Source organism: Hippocampus guttulatus, chromosome 12 (genome assembly GCF_054856545.1).
Source record: "Hippocampus guttulatus isolate MCC_2025c chromosome 12, RoL_Hgut_1.0, whole genome shotgun sequence".
Taxonomy (NCBI): domain Eukaryota; kingdom Metazoa; phylum Chordata; class Actinopteri; order Syngnathiformes; family Syngnathidae; genus Hippocampus; species Hippocampus guttulatus.
The window spans coordinates 16,408,021-16,422,666 of NC_141272.1; the positions used below are offsets into that span (position 1 = coordinate 16,408,021).

The window sequence follows — 14,646 nt, forward strand, 5'->3', positions numbered from 1 at the left end:
TAACATGATGAATAACGATTCATGTATTTCGCGAGAAAAGAAATTCTTAGAACATCTTTCTGGCGCAATCTGGTTCTTAATGGTTTGTTCTCTTCGGTATGTTTTGTCACGCTCAACACGCTGCAGAAGGCTCGGCTCTGCTTTAAAAATTAAGAGAAATCAGGTTACAGAGTCAAACAGTGAGTTGCAACAAGACTTTAGATTGTTATTTTTTGTTCCTTTATTTGTTTTCAGTCTCACTTTGAAAAAATGTAATTGGTCCTCACATTCGAGTGACAGCGCGAGGTACCATGCTGTGCCGTGCATCTATTTCTGTTCTTAACGCCGTAGGAGTAAAGGAAGTGCAAACAAGGATCATAGTACAAATTGTAAATGCAGACTTTAAATACAAAAGAATGCAATAATGCAGACACTCAGGAGAATCAAGCAAAAACGGATGAAATAAAGATAAATGATCACAATACACAGCAAACTTCTCTTGGCATCAAAACAATCAAACTTTTTTTTTAATTCAGATGAGAATGTGAGGGAGCTGGGTGTGAAGGTATACACTCAATGTCAATTATTTTCAGACAAATTGTTATTTTTTTTCCTGGTAAAGACAAAAAAAAACATGGTCGTGCTTTTTTCATTTTGGGATTTTCAGATAGATACAAACATAGATAACACTGATAAAAGGGCATTTGTCCCTTTGAGCCATGGTTGGCAGGAGAGATAAATGGAGAGGGAGAAGTAAATGTCACCGCCACAGATCAGGGGATTTTTAATAGGCCTTGGGGCTGTTGCATTAGAGTAGAAGAACCTCTTGCAGTATCCTGTCACAATGTCAGAGAGTCCCTTTTTCATTTAATAACATGGCTGGCCCACCGAGCACTCGGCATCAAGCCTCATCTCAAGGCCTGGTTCGGGCTGTCGGGCGTCCAAATCGGACCCTACAAACATAGACTCAGGAAAGGAGAGCCAACAAAAATATTTCTTTACAAAAAAAATAGGAGCAAAGCATAGTAAGTACAAAGAATGACACTGGACAGAGCAAGCCAGCAATAATGCAAAGAAAACAAAAACCGCTTGCACAAGGCAAAGAAAAAAATCCGATTGAAAATAGCCTGTCACAAAAGTACAAGAAAGACCAAACAGCGTAAAGAACAAACCGTGGAGAACACCAATAATTACTTACTTGAATAATGAAGAACATAAGCAAAGGCAAGAGCCAAAAATGGAACGAGAGTACAAAGAGAGTGTTACTCTCGAGACGAAATGCACATGAACGACTTGAGCAAGGCGAAATTGTCCGGCAGCTTAACATGGGTCCATCAGGCCATGAAATAGTCCCAACAAATGTGATGGCAGACAGGTGCGCAGCAGGAAAAACAGGAGCACCTCTGCCACCTGCTGGACACTAACATAACGTGATTGTGATCTGTTCACGGGATGCGGGCGGGGTGGTGACCATGCGAGGGAAATCATTGACCAACGTTTTTTAGCATCTTTAGGGGTTTTTGAGCCGTGACGCAATTGAAAAAATAAATAAATAAAAACCATACTTGTACACGATTGCTAACACATGTTCACTCCACAGTTACTACCATAAACAGTCAATTTTAATCATCCATCCATTTTCCGATCCGTTTTATTCTCACAAGGGGCGCAGGGCGTGCTGCAGCCTTGTGCAGCCGTCTTCGGGCAGTAGGCTGGGGACACCCTGAACTGGTTGCCAGCCAATCGCAGGGCACACACAGACGAACAACCATCCGCGCTCACCCTCACACCTAGGGACATTTGAAAGTGTTCAATCAGCCTGCCATGCATGTTTTTGAATTGTGGGGGGAAACCGGAGTACCCGGAGAAAACCCACGCAGGCCCGGGGAGAACATGCAAACTCCACACAGGAAGGCCGGAGCCGGGATTGAACCCGCGACCTCTGCACTGTGAGGTTGACGCGCTAACCACTGGACGACTGGGCCACCCCTAGATTTAATCAGTTATTGCAAAAAGTGCAATGTTAATTTAGAACATGAGCAGGCTAAAAGTTAGCTGACACTCAGTAAATAAGATTAATGAAAGCAGTGCCACTAAACTGAGAGCGTAGGGTCAAGCGCACAAGCTCAAAGGATATCAGCGAATTTAACATCATAATACAGGACCCATACACGAGTTTGTTACACCAAATGTAATGTTCTCAGCACGTCGTTATGTCAACATCTGCCACGATGGCTGTGTCTGTCACAGATGGAGTTAGATTCTGACCCTCGCGAATGTCTTTGAGCTTTGAGGTAAACGGTGCGTGAGGATCCCCCGATAGAGAGCAAAGAACCTGCGGCAGACCTTCTGGGGAGGGATTACAGAGTGTATCCCAACTAGCCGTACATTCCCACTGGATATACCCTGAGGAGATAGAAAACATGGCAAGCGGCCCACTTAGTCTTCTGTCATCTCGAGCAGAATGTGAAGAAAAATACAGAATTCCCAGTATGAAATTCCTCCAGTCGCAGCAAGTCATGTGCCTCGTATATTTGACACGGCAAGAATTAAATGTACACGTTTGTTTCTCCTGAAAGGGAGCTGCTTCATTTCACTGCTTTCTCTACGCAAGTGAGAAAGTGCATTTCATGGGGAAGAAGTCAGTTACATGCTTTTGTAATGCTTTTTGACTTATTGATTAAAGAGTTTATTCCCTGGTGTCAGACAGATAATGCTTCCGAGCTTGTATTAATTAGACACTGGCTACACGGAAACCTCTTGAACTAATCAGTTGGCGCTGCTTCTTGGCACCTCCCAGACATTTTGGACAATGTTAAGCTCCATAAAGGCATCTTAGCAATGTTTTTTTTGTTTGTTTGTTTGCTTTTGGGTCTGTATGATATTAAATGATTGTATTTGTTGAAAGGAATACTTTGGAGGATCGTGGAGAACATTCAGGATGGATGAGGAGACATTGTATTCAGAGAGGTGAAAAGGGCCAGTGTGCTCTTTTAAATTGAAATTGTGAGGCCAACTGATGGTCAGGATAGGAAATGACAACCTTTTAGCACACAGACAGCATGAACATGGTGTCTCCATCGAACAGGCATACAGTGGAAAATGAGGCAATTCATATATTGCACTTTCATGTCCAGAGACAACATGAAGCGTGAGGGACCAACATGAAAATAGAAATACTTTTTTTTTCCATAACGCACTGTTACTTTTCTCAATCTCACTCTCAATCAAACTCGTTCTACCAGTGCACCACGTCACATTTCATTCTGAACGATATCATACTCTGTTGAAATCGTCTTGACCACTGTTGTGTAGATGAATGTGTCTATGATGATGATGTGTCTATACATTTATGTTGATTGTTGAAATATAATTCTGATCGGTAGTATTAATCTAGTCGTGTTAATTTAGAAGAAAATATGCCATGGTGTGTGCTTCAATAACAACAACATTAAAACACAACATAGTCAAACTGTCGCCCTCTACATTTTTAAAACCTGCTTTACACAAGAAAGTTTCTTCAAAGCTTTTAGTATTTACTTAGAATGTTTTACTTTTCATCTCTTTGCATTCCAAACTTTTGATATCATCCTTCCGTCCAGTATCTGACCTGCTTCTCCCCACAAGCGTGTGCTGGAGCTTATCCATCTTCGAGCAGTAGGCGGGATACACCCTGAACTAGTTTCCGTCGTTCACGCTCACAATAACACCTAAGGACAATCTAGAGTGTCCAATCAACCAACCATGCATCTTTTTGAAATGTAAGCGGAAACTGCAGTACCCGGAGAAAACCCAGAGGCATGGAGAGAACCCATGACCATTGTGAGGCGGACGTGCAAACCAGTCGATCACCGTGCTGCCACAACAATCCGTTAACGTTAAACGTAAATATAAACTGATGGCTGTACAAAAGTGTTTGAATTTAGACTTGCTTTTTGCATATTAGAATACATTATCCCCCCCGCCCCTCTCAAAAAAACAAACAAACAAACAAACACACACAACAACAACAACTTAAAACAGCAATAAAATATTCCCTGACTAAAAGGTAAGATCAAGCACATAACAACGAGCACACAGTCAAGCTTTAATGATCGCCTCCACCATGAAAAGTAGTACATCTGCACTTAGCGCCACAGGACTGTTTTCACGTCTGCCTTGCTTCCTTACTCTCTCATCTCTCTTTCCTATTCACAAAGAGAAGAATTTTAGGGCCTACTTTGCCAATTTCATGATGTCTACTGCAGGCAAACAGCCAACTCAGGAGAAAGCAAAACCCATCCCATTAAACCCAGATCAAGGTTCAATGCACATCAAGAATGTCATTGTATGACAGCATGTAACAGAGTCCACTGAACTCTCATTGAAACATATAATTCTGAGAACAGTTTAGTACTCGTTTTCACTCAGACATAATAAAAGCCTCAGATCAATCTAAGCATTTTAGTTCAAGATTGAAAAAGTAACATTTCCTCTTGTAAAAATCCATAAGTGAAAAATGTTCATTGTGGCCTTTTGGTAAGTTTCATGACTGTCCTTTGCCTTGCCCACTATCTCTTTACTCAGTGCTGACGTGTTCTGTGACAGTTGCCGTCCTGGAAAGTCAAACGTCGCCGATATGCTATTGATCAAAGAAGTCAATTGTGACCCCACACCTGAATTGAGCCCCATAGCTGACCTATCAGCCACTCCAATATCATAATGGCTCTGAACCATCGGTCACTGAGTTTTATCAAAAAAATAGGGAAGATGTGATGGGTTGGTAATAGTTGGATTGACAAACAGTTGAATGCTCGCAAACAGTTTTTTTCTTGTTGACATCAAATTTTGAACAGGTTCAAAATTTCTTTGTGACAAGAACAACTGTTTGCAACCGTTAAACTATTTACAAATGTCAAGGGAATGTCTTTGCAGACAGGTGCCCGACGAAAACCCAACAATCGGGCCACGTGCAAACACTTGCAAACCTGAAGCGCACAGTGAGATACGGGGGTCTCTTAGTAAAGTCAAATCTCCTCAACTTTATGCCACCTGTCCTTAACCTTTTTTGAATTATGTCTTCGGGTTTAAAAGAGAGGAAAAGGTGCTTCCTCTCAAACCCAGGAAAGGACAGCACTGATTCAAATGAATTTGTCTCCACTTTTCCTATCGAGTATTGCTGATGCAAGTCTCTAGCAGCTTAAGGACTGCAAAATGTTAGCTGAATAATAAAACGAAAACGACACAGATTGTAAGTGTTGTTTTTGTGAAGGGTCACTGGTGATGATTTTCATCCATCCATCCATTTTCCGATCCGCTTTATCCTCACGGGGGGAGCTGGACCTTATCCCAGCCGTCTTCGGGCAGGAGGCGGGGGACACCCTGAACCGGTTGACAGCGCTCACACTCACACCTAGGAACAATTTGAGTGTTCAATCAGCCCGCTCTGCCTGTTTTTGGAATGTGGGAGGAAACCGGAGTACCCGGAGAAAACCCACGCAGGCCTGGGGAGAACATGTAAATGACAGGGAGGCCGGAGCGGGGTTTGAACTCGGTACCTCTGCACTGTGAGGTTGACACGCTAACCACTGGAACACCGGGCCACCCATGATGATTTTCATTGATTTTGTAATTGCACATTCCCTAATAAATAACAGAAAGGTGTTTATAATTTTATTTTGTTTGTGTGGAACCACACCTTTCCTTTGGCTTTTGAATATAGTTCTTGGCTTCATATAACAAAAAAGTTTTCTTTATGTAAAATTGGTTGGTGTGCGTACACACACACACACACACACATCACCCTCCCCCCCCCCCCCCAAAAAAAATATATATATACCGGTATGTATATAAAATGTATGTTAATACGCAAAGAAAAATTGCCCCCTTCCCGATGATATATTTTAGGTGTGAAAGTCGAGTGTCTTCATATAGTGACTACCGGTATATGGGGTCGGGAACTCCGGTTCCTCAAGAGCCATATCCTGCCTCTTTTAGATCCCTCCTTACTCCAACGGACCTGATTCAAACAGCAAGCCCTGTCAAAGCCTGAAACGATCATGATCAATTGAATCAGGTGTGTTGGAGTAGGGAGAACTCTAAAACAGGCAGGATATGGCTCTCGAGGAACCGGAGTTCCCTACCCCTGATATAGTCTGTTAACTCTGTCGATGTTCTGTTGCTTTAAATAATGCTGCTGTAAAGAATTGTAGGGACTAGCTTTTCATTAACCTTGGCCTGAAGTAACCTATGATAAATGTTGCTGAGGCCAAGTTCACACATAGACAATCAATCAGTCTGTTTTGGTGCCAAATTTGCCCCTTCCAGACATAAGGATGCCAAACGCCTGACAATCTCTTATAAGGTTGTCTTATAAATTCATCCTTATGTGGGAGTTGTGTTAAGAGTGGATTTGTCCCGATATGGTGTCCAAAACCACTTTGGGACGACATTCTTACGTAATGAATGTGTTCAATATTTACGCACAGAAATCTTTGTGACAGTACCCCACACACAATATGACCAAAACTGTTAAATGTCCGATTTAAAAAATACATTTTTTAATGTGATGTCTGCCGAAGATACGTCTTTTAAGATTAGAAAAATTCTATCTAGAATTTGAACGATCTTATCTTCCGAGTACTTTTGTGTTATCTCACTTGGATAGGATAGGAAAGGAAACTTCCGAGGCAGGAATGAGAATCCAAAAAAGCCCATGGGCAGAACGCCTGAATGATGCTTTTCCATTTTACCCTTTTGTTGTCTCCTGGAGTGGCTGAGCAGACAAACATAAATGATGGAATTAAAAAAAAAAAAAAAGAATAATACCGGGATAATCAAAAAATATCTTGACAGCACAGGATAAAAGCATGACATGTGAGAAAACCTAATTGAATAGAATCCACTTCACCCACGAGCCTAATGAGGATTAAGTGTTACAGTAAAGGAATGATGGAAGGACAAAGTATTTCAAAAAGCATTTAACAGAAGGATTAGGAACAAAAAGCCATGTGTTTTTGCCGTGGTTAACAGAAAAAAAGCGGCAACAAAAGCAATGAATAACAAATATATTTACTTTCCACCTAGGGCACTAAATTCAATACTTAGCATCATATTTTTACACTGTGTTGTTCTATTTCCGTCTCTCTAGGGTGGAATAAACGAGTCGACTATGAGCCAGGAACAGGAAGCAAACAGTTGTTTCCCAAAATGCATCTGGAGACCTGTGGTGGGCCGCTGTCTTCTGTGAGAACTACAGTGGAGCTGCTGACCAGCCACATTGGGAAGGGATGTGACCGAGAGACCTACTCTGAGAAATCCCTACAGAAATTATGCGGTTGGTTCCCGTGTGTCATTCTGTGAATTGGATCGAGAGTCAGATACTTGCGCAAGACAGATTGAAACCTATGTCACCAACGTAAATAGCTAAGTGTAAGGCATAAGGTTATATTTTGGTTTGCATCTTGGCAATAGATCATTGTTAGAGGGCCAGGATTGCACAAAAGCAACTCAACTATTTTGAATGAAATTTTGTAACGGTAAATTCCAAGGAAGTATTATGAAAAAAAATCTTGTTTATGGTAAATGCCACCCACTTGACAATGCACCCACACACTTAGCTTAGTCAATCATGACTTTTTCATGAGCCTATGGTTATAGTTTGATAGAAAAACTGTCACTGAGACCGTGGTACCTTTCAAATGTTGCCAATCTTTCTGCCAATTGCTGCTCCAGCAATACATTGGGTGCGGTTATTATATTTGACAATCATGTTTAAAAAAAAAAAAGGCAATTTTCTGTGAATACCTGACTACTTCTGCAGTCCTTTCAACCGCATGGACGGTCCTACAGTCCTTTGCAGATATCTCATAATAATTACATGATAGCAAGAAAAACACATTTTAATTGCCTTTTTAAAGCCTAATCAATTTGGGATTATGTCCAACAACATCGGGGAAAAGTCTGCAGCAGCATGCTGGGAAAGTCAATGCCTATTTATTTATTGAGGGAATCTGATTAACAGAGCGAGAATGTCAAGGCTGCCTCGTGTATAGCATGAAGAGACGTGTTTCAGGCGAGAGCAAACATTAAATATGGTGCACTGCAAATGTTTTGTTGGACACTGTTGTGAAAAAGCATTTGCCCCCTTCTTAATTTCTGTGTTCTTTGCATATTTATCGCATACAAAGGGTTCACTTCGTCAAATCGAATGTAATATCACACAGAGACTAACCAAGGAAATACAAAATGCAGTTCCCAAATGACAATTTAAGTTATTAAGGCACAAAAAACATCCAAAACTACCTGTCCTGTATAAAAAAGTAATAACCCCCCCCCCCCCAGCTCATTTTAATTAACACAACGACCGTGATGACAACAGTTTTGGGAAAGCTGAGTTCGATTTCACAGGCAACACCGTAGCACTACATTTGTTGGATCAACAAATCACATAAATAGAATCTGTCAGACAACATGAAGTAGGCTACAAGATCTCAAGGCATCATGCCACGATACAAAGAAATTCAAAAAGAAATTAGAAAAAATTATTGAAATCTATCAGTCTGGAAAATGTTTAGGTCATTTCCAAGAGCCTGGGGCTTCAGCAAACCACCATCAGAGCCATTATCCACAAAGGGGTGAAACTGGGAAGAGTGGCAGACATTCCCAGGAGTGGTCGATCAGCTAAAATTACTTCAAGAGTGTGATGACGACGACTCATCCAAAAGGTTGCAAAAGAACCTAGAAGAGCATCCAAAGAAATCCAGAAATCACTAGCCTCAGTTCAGGTCAGTGTTCACGACTCTGCCTTAAGAAAGACACGGTAGTTCCCAGGCGAAATTCCTTGCTGCCAGCAAAGAATACAAAGGCTTGTCTCACATTTGCCAAAATACAGTTTGATGATCCTCAAGACCTTTGGAAAAACATTCTGTGGACTGATGAGTCAAAAATGTAACTTTAGGGCAGATGCAGGACCCGTTACGTCTGGGGTAAATATGGCACAGCATTTGATAAAAAGGCCTTTGTGCCAATAGTGAAGCATGTTGGTGGCAGTGTGATGGTCTGGCGCTCTGCTTCCTCAGGACCAGGACAACTTGCTGTGATTAATGGGACAATGAATTCTGCTGTCCACCAGAAAATCCTGAAGGAGCATGTCCGACAATCAGTTTGCACCCTCACACTCGAGCACTCTTGGATCATGTGATCCAAAACACACCAGCAAGTCTACCTCTGAATTGCTAAAAAAAAAACTAAATTGAGGTTTTGGAGTGGCCAAGTCAAAGTCCGGATTTCACTCCAATTGTGACGCTGTGGTGTGACCTTAAACAGGGAGTTCATGCTGGAAAACCTTCTAATATAGTGCCATTGAAGCAATTCTGCGAAGAAGAGTGGGCCAAAATTACGACACCGCGATGCGAAAGACTCATCATCAATTACAACCGACACTTGATTGCAGTTATTGCTGCCAAGGGTGGCACAGCCCATTATTAGTTTCATGGGGCAATTATGGGACAGGTAGGTTTGGATTTTTTGTGTGTGTCTAAATAAGTTAAATTGGCATTTAGAAACTGCATTTTGTATTTCCTCGGGTTGCCTCTGTGTGATAGTAAAATTGGTTTGATGAACTGAAATCTTTGTGTGTGATAAATATGCAAAAAACACAAATCAAAAAGTGGGCAAATACTTTTTCACCGCACTGTAAGTAGGAATGACTTGATCTGCAGTGTAATAGTTTTGTCTGTATTTGGCAGACATAGTTTTATCGTGCGCTTTTATATCTGGACGGAAGTTGTGATTTAAAGTACACCGAGAATATGGCACTAAATGTTTGTCAAGGTAACATAGAACAAAGTCTTCAGGACTCAACATATTAAAGTTATTGTGTCATGAATGTAAGTGATGACAGAGTTGCCTATAAATACAATGGAGTGATGATGAGTAATTAGTAGGATATATAAAGGTCGCCTAACAAAAGTAGACAATTTATGCGATTGGGCGCTTCAGCGTGTCCTTGCTTCATTTCTTTTGTGCACCTTTACAACTCATCAACAGACTGCAGCCGCCGGTTTACAGTGTTCGACTCACATCTCTCTCCTTTAGAAAGTCAGTTTCATTTGCCGTGAATCAATAGTCACATAGTCTATAAATTCTGGATCATTGATTATGTATTAAGCCGTGCCATCTGCTTTACTCAGTAAAGTAATCATAGCCAAGGTTGGACCAATAAACGGCACATCCACTGTAATTGTTGATGACACTTCTCTTCCATTCTTCTGTGAAATCTCTCTGTTCCAATGTCAATGACTCCAGGGGCCTCATCAGGCAGCACTGATCTTCTCCCCGCCCCCTCCTCTGCCACTAACTGGACAGCTTCTCTGATGACAGACAGTGGGAAAGACACTGACTTGATCTTCAGTTTTGATGGTCACCAGTCAGCTAAAATCCCAGACTGGGTGGTGCCCCAGAACTTGACGGACCAGTTCACGATAGCGACCTGGATGAGGCATGGGCCCAGTCCGGGTATCAGAGCTGAAAAGGAGACCCTTCTTTGTAATTCTGACAAGACAGGTGAGTGTAAACGCCTCGACTCACCGTGTACAATAGAAATCCTTCCGCGCTGGCCTTTATTGGCCACGTTCAATGGAAGGCATTTGTTCACATTTGCTGTTTGTTGCATTCATCGCGTTCACATTTTCAGTCTTGGGCAAACCATACACTTGCTCTTGTTTCAGTACATTAAAAACAGACTGCAATGTTGATCATCACAGCTGTTTTTCTTTCTAACTTTACGACATCTGCCCAAGCGTAGTGTAGACTGGAAACATTTTTTACTGTATGTAATCTAATCCTGTCATGTATCCATATCACATTTACTATACCAACACGATACGGTACTCCAGGCAAACAAAAATGTAATATCTGGAACCTTTCTTGAATGATCTGCATATCGATTCATTTTCTTATCATTTGCATCCCCATTGAAGACATCAGTAGCAGTGACAGTCTAAGATCTGCCCTGATAGTGATGTCTTCATTGCAATCAGTCATCAAAAAATAAATAAATAAATAAATCCAAATAAAATACTATCAGTCTTGGGGGGAAAGTAAGGGATTAAATATCATTTTATTAATTCCAGTTTGTCTTTGCAATGGTGCTGCATGACAAATTCAGCAACCAAACCGCTAACTTTGTACTCAGCGAGAATTTTCAATTAACTATTCTAGCAGAGGTTTGTCGCAAGCAAATGTGTTGATTTGTGTCCAATCCGATCATTCTTTTCCCACCTACAGAGATGAATCGCCATCACTACTCCCTGTATGTCCACAACTGCCGCCTCGTGTTTCTGCTCAGGAGGGACTTTACTCAGATGGACACTTTCAGACCTGCCGAGTTCCACTGGAAACTGGATCAGGTAGGGAGCATTCAGTGGACAAGATCTTTTGGGTGTCATAAATCACTCACAGACACGGTAATGCTTATAGATTGTGTACATACTTTAGGAGTGTGTCACTGCAGTTTGGATTGTTACTGTAAATGTATAATTTCTTTCCGATAGGCTTAAACTTTGTTCATGCATGTTTTAATTACCGTACAGAAAATTGTCGGTTCATTTATCTCGCTTTATTCAGACTCTGCGTATGAAACGCATGAATCACAGGGGTGAGTGAGTGTTTTTTTTTTTTTGTGGGCAGTGAAAATGTTTTTCATTGTTTGACTCGACTGGAAATTCTCATTAAAAATGATAAACCATTAATTATTTAAAAAACAGTTATAGCCCCTGCCCCTACTAAGCAAACATTTCGAAAGTGAATTACCTCATATTCGTCATATTAGACTTTCTTGTTTCTGTATGAATTCCAGCTAAGTAGCGAACACCGGTGGAGCCTCGCCTGCTGCCCAAAAATAGCTGGAATAGTCTCTAGCACGCCCACGACCCTTGCGAGGATGGGCAGAAAATGAATGGATTGCTCCAAGACTGTGTTTGTGTGCGTTTTGAGTGGACAGCAGCTGTCTGATGATCAGAGATGCTGCCTGAAAGTCAGATAGGTCACCTCAACGCACCAAACGAGGATATCTGCTTCTGACGAGAGATGCACAGCTGAGCCTAAAAATCAGAGTGCAGCACCCAGAACTAATTTTACCTGACAGATCACCTCAAATGTCTGCCTTTTGGCTGCACACCATGTATGAGCGGTCCCATTTGAGACATCTACTCTGAATCATTCCCATAATTTCATCCAAGGTTGTATTTAAGTAGTAAATTCAATGAAAAGAAAAATATTCTGTCAAGTGTGAACAAGTGAGAACATAAACTTAATGCACCCCTGCAGCGCTCTTTGCGCTTGTAACATAGGTTAGTCAAAATGGGGAGAAGCGCCATCTGCGGTGCAAGGTTTGAATAATAATAATAATTTAATAAATCTATGTATATACTGTATGTATATATATATATATATATATATATATCCTATGGGAGGGGGCTGTGGAGGGTGCTGCAAAACAAGTTATGCTGTTTTTTATTATCATGATACACATGCAGTGTCATGGTGGTCAACTGACTAGCACAGTTCAGAAGTGCAGGGTTCAATTCCGGCTCCGGCCTTCCACTGTGGAATTTGCATGTTCTTCTCGTGTCTGCCTGGGTTTTCTCCGGTTTCCTCCCACATTCCAAAAACATGTACGGCAGGTTAAAGGTACCCTCTGAATTGTCCCGAGGTGTGAGTGTGAGCGCGGATGGTTGTTAGCCTACGTGTGCCCTGTGATTCGCTGGCAACCGGTTCAGGGTGTACCCCGCCTACCACCTGGAGATAGCTGGGATAGGCTCCAGCACGCCCGCGACCTTTGTGACAATAAGCGGATTAGAAGAAAATAAAGAATGATACTCGTGCATACGTATGCATTTTCATGAGGGAAATAAATCCCCTTCAGAGCCCCGTTTTGTTCAGTGGAGATGTCGGCGCTGTTGGACAGTCTGCGTTAGTGCGGCTGGATGGATTGCTGCTGAAGTGCGGAGCGTCGGTGCGGAGTGCAGATGCGTATTTGGAACTGAGAGTCGCCGCTTGGAATTGAAATGGATTTACATGGGACAGGAGAAGTGAACCAATCTCTTTTTTTCGCAATGGATGCGACAGCTTCTTGTTGACTTTGAAACTTAGCTAGTAGCCCACGTGTGCACATATTCAGCATGATGTCTTTGGTGAAAGGACACTTTTATTATCGCCGCTTTCATCTCAAACTGCTTTAAACAACAAAGTGTATGAGGGAAAAGTGGTTAGGATTGCACGACTGTCCGCATTTTATGTCATGTGTTTATTTGACTTTATGTTAACTGTTTTGTTAAGCGCTTTGTTACAGCTGCAGCTGTTGTGAAAGCGCTAGATAAATCGGGAGGTATTATATTGTATTGCATTTAACCCATCAAAGTAGTGAAAACAGCAAACACACCCTGTTAGTGACTGGAGCAGGGTGATTTGTAGGGCCAAGAAGAAGCAGCTCAGGGGTTCAGTTTCTTGCTCAAGAGCACCATGGCCTTAGGTCTGGGTGATTTTGGGGCTAGAGAAGGGGTTAAATACTAAAAATATATAATTGAACTAAATGTTACTCACATTACTGTGGATTGACAGAGGTGGAGAGGAAGCGGTTATTACAGTGGACAGCTTATCATGTTATCAGGTTACAGGGTGCATGAAAGGGAGTGGGAGTGGTGGTGGAGGACCCCAAAAAGCACACAGGAGGGAGGAACAGGGCGAACTTGACAAACTGTATTAACAAAACAGTGAGAAAACAAAATCCAGACAAACAAAATCCTGAAGCCAACAAGAATCCAAAGTAACAAACAAAAAACGAAGTCAGACGCAACAACAAGGTGAAAGCATTACAAACAAAAATCCATGGCACTGAGGCACAAACACTAACCAACAGAAGCAGTGACAGCAACAGAAACGATGACTTGACACCGAGTGGTCGGGCCGGGTGTCCTTTTACCAGAAAACCGACTAATGACATGATGACCAACAGGTGTGCCGCTGTAGGCGGAGCCAACTGTGACATTAATGAACATATTGAATGAAAGAAATAATAACTTGAGCAAACAATTTGAGGAAAATTAACTTCCAGGTACACCCAGATTGAGAACAACCTCCTCATAACTTTGCAAAGCTTGATTAAGTTTTAGGGTGATTGCATAATGACTATAATGATTGAAAAATTCTTGTTGCAAATATTGGTTTGTCCTGCTGGAAATTGCTGTGTTATATCTGTTCACAGCAGAAAAGTCTCAGTCAGTCTGCTTGTGTGTCTGAAGGCCCGTTGTATTTAGTGTGATTCACTGCTTTTTATGCCTTACTTTTTTTTTTTGCTCTGGGCTTTGTTGCCATAGTTTTTATTGAGCTGCTTAAGAGCTTTTGCGTTTCTGTTGACTGTTCAAGCATCTCAAATAAGCGGACTGACCATTGTAAATGTGTTGTTGGCAGTTGCAAGCATTGTAAAAAAATTGATTTTGGCTGCATATGTAGAAGTAGAAGGGAAGCACGCAGCTCAATTGGTTAGCACGTCCGCCTCACAATGCAGAGGCGCAAGGTTCGATTCTATCTGTGGCCTTCCTTTGTGGAGTTTGCATGTTCTTGTCGTGCCTGCCTGGGTTTTCTCCGGGTACTGCGGTTTCCTCCCGCATTTCAAAACATGCATGG

At 41.7% G+C, this 14,646-nt stretch overlaps 1 protein-coding gene across 1 annotated transcript in view; it reads left to right on the plus strand.

The window, feature by feature from the left end:
* LOC147197654 (calsyntenin-2-like) overlaps positions 1–14,646 on the plus strand; it is a 203,385-nt gene that overhangs the window by 135,651 nt on the left and 53,088 nt on the right. The window contains exons 6-8 of the mRNA XM_086125572.1: positions 7,109–7,294; positions 10,267–10,524; positions 11,248–11,369. Coding sequence (XP_085981698.1) covers positions 7,109–7,294; positions 10,267–10,524; positions 11,248–11,369 — 566 coding nt within the window. The remainder of the gene's footprint in view (positions 1–7,108; positions 7,295–10,266; positions 10,525–11,247; positions 11,370–14,646) is intronic.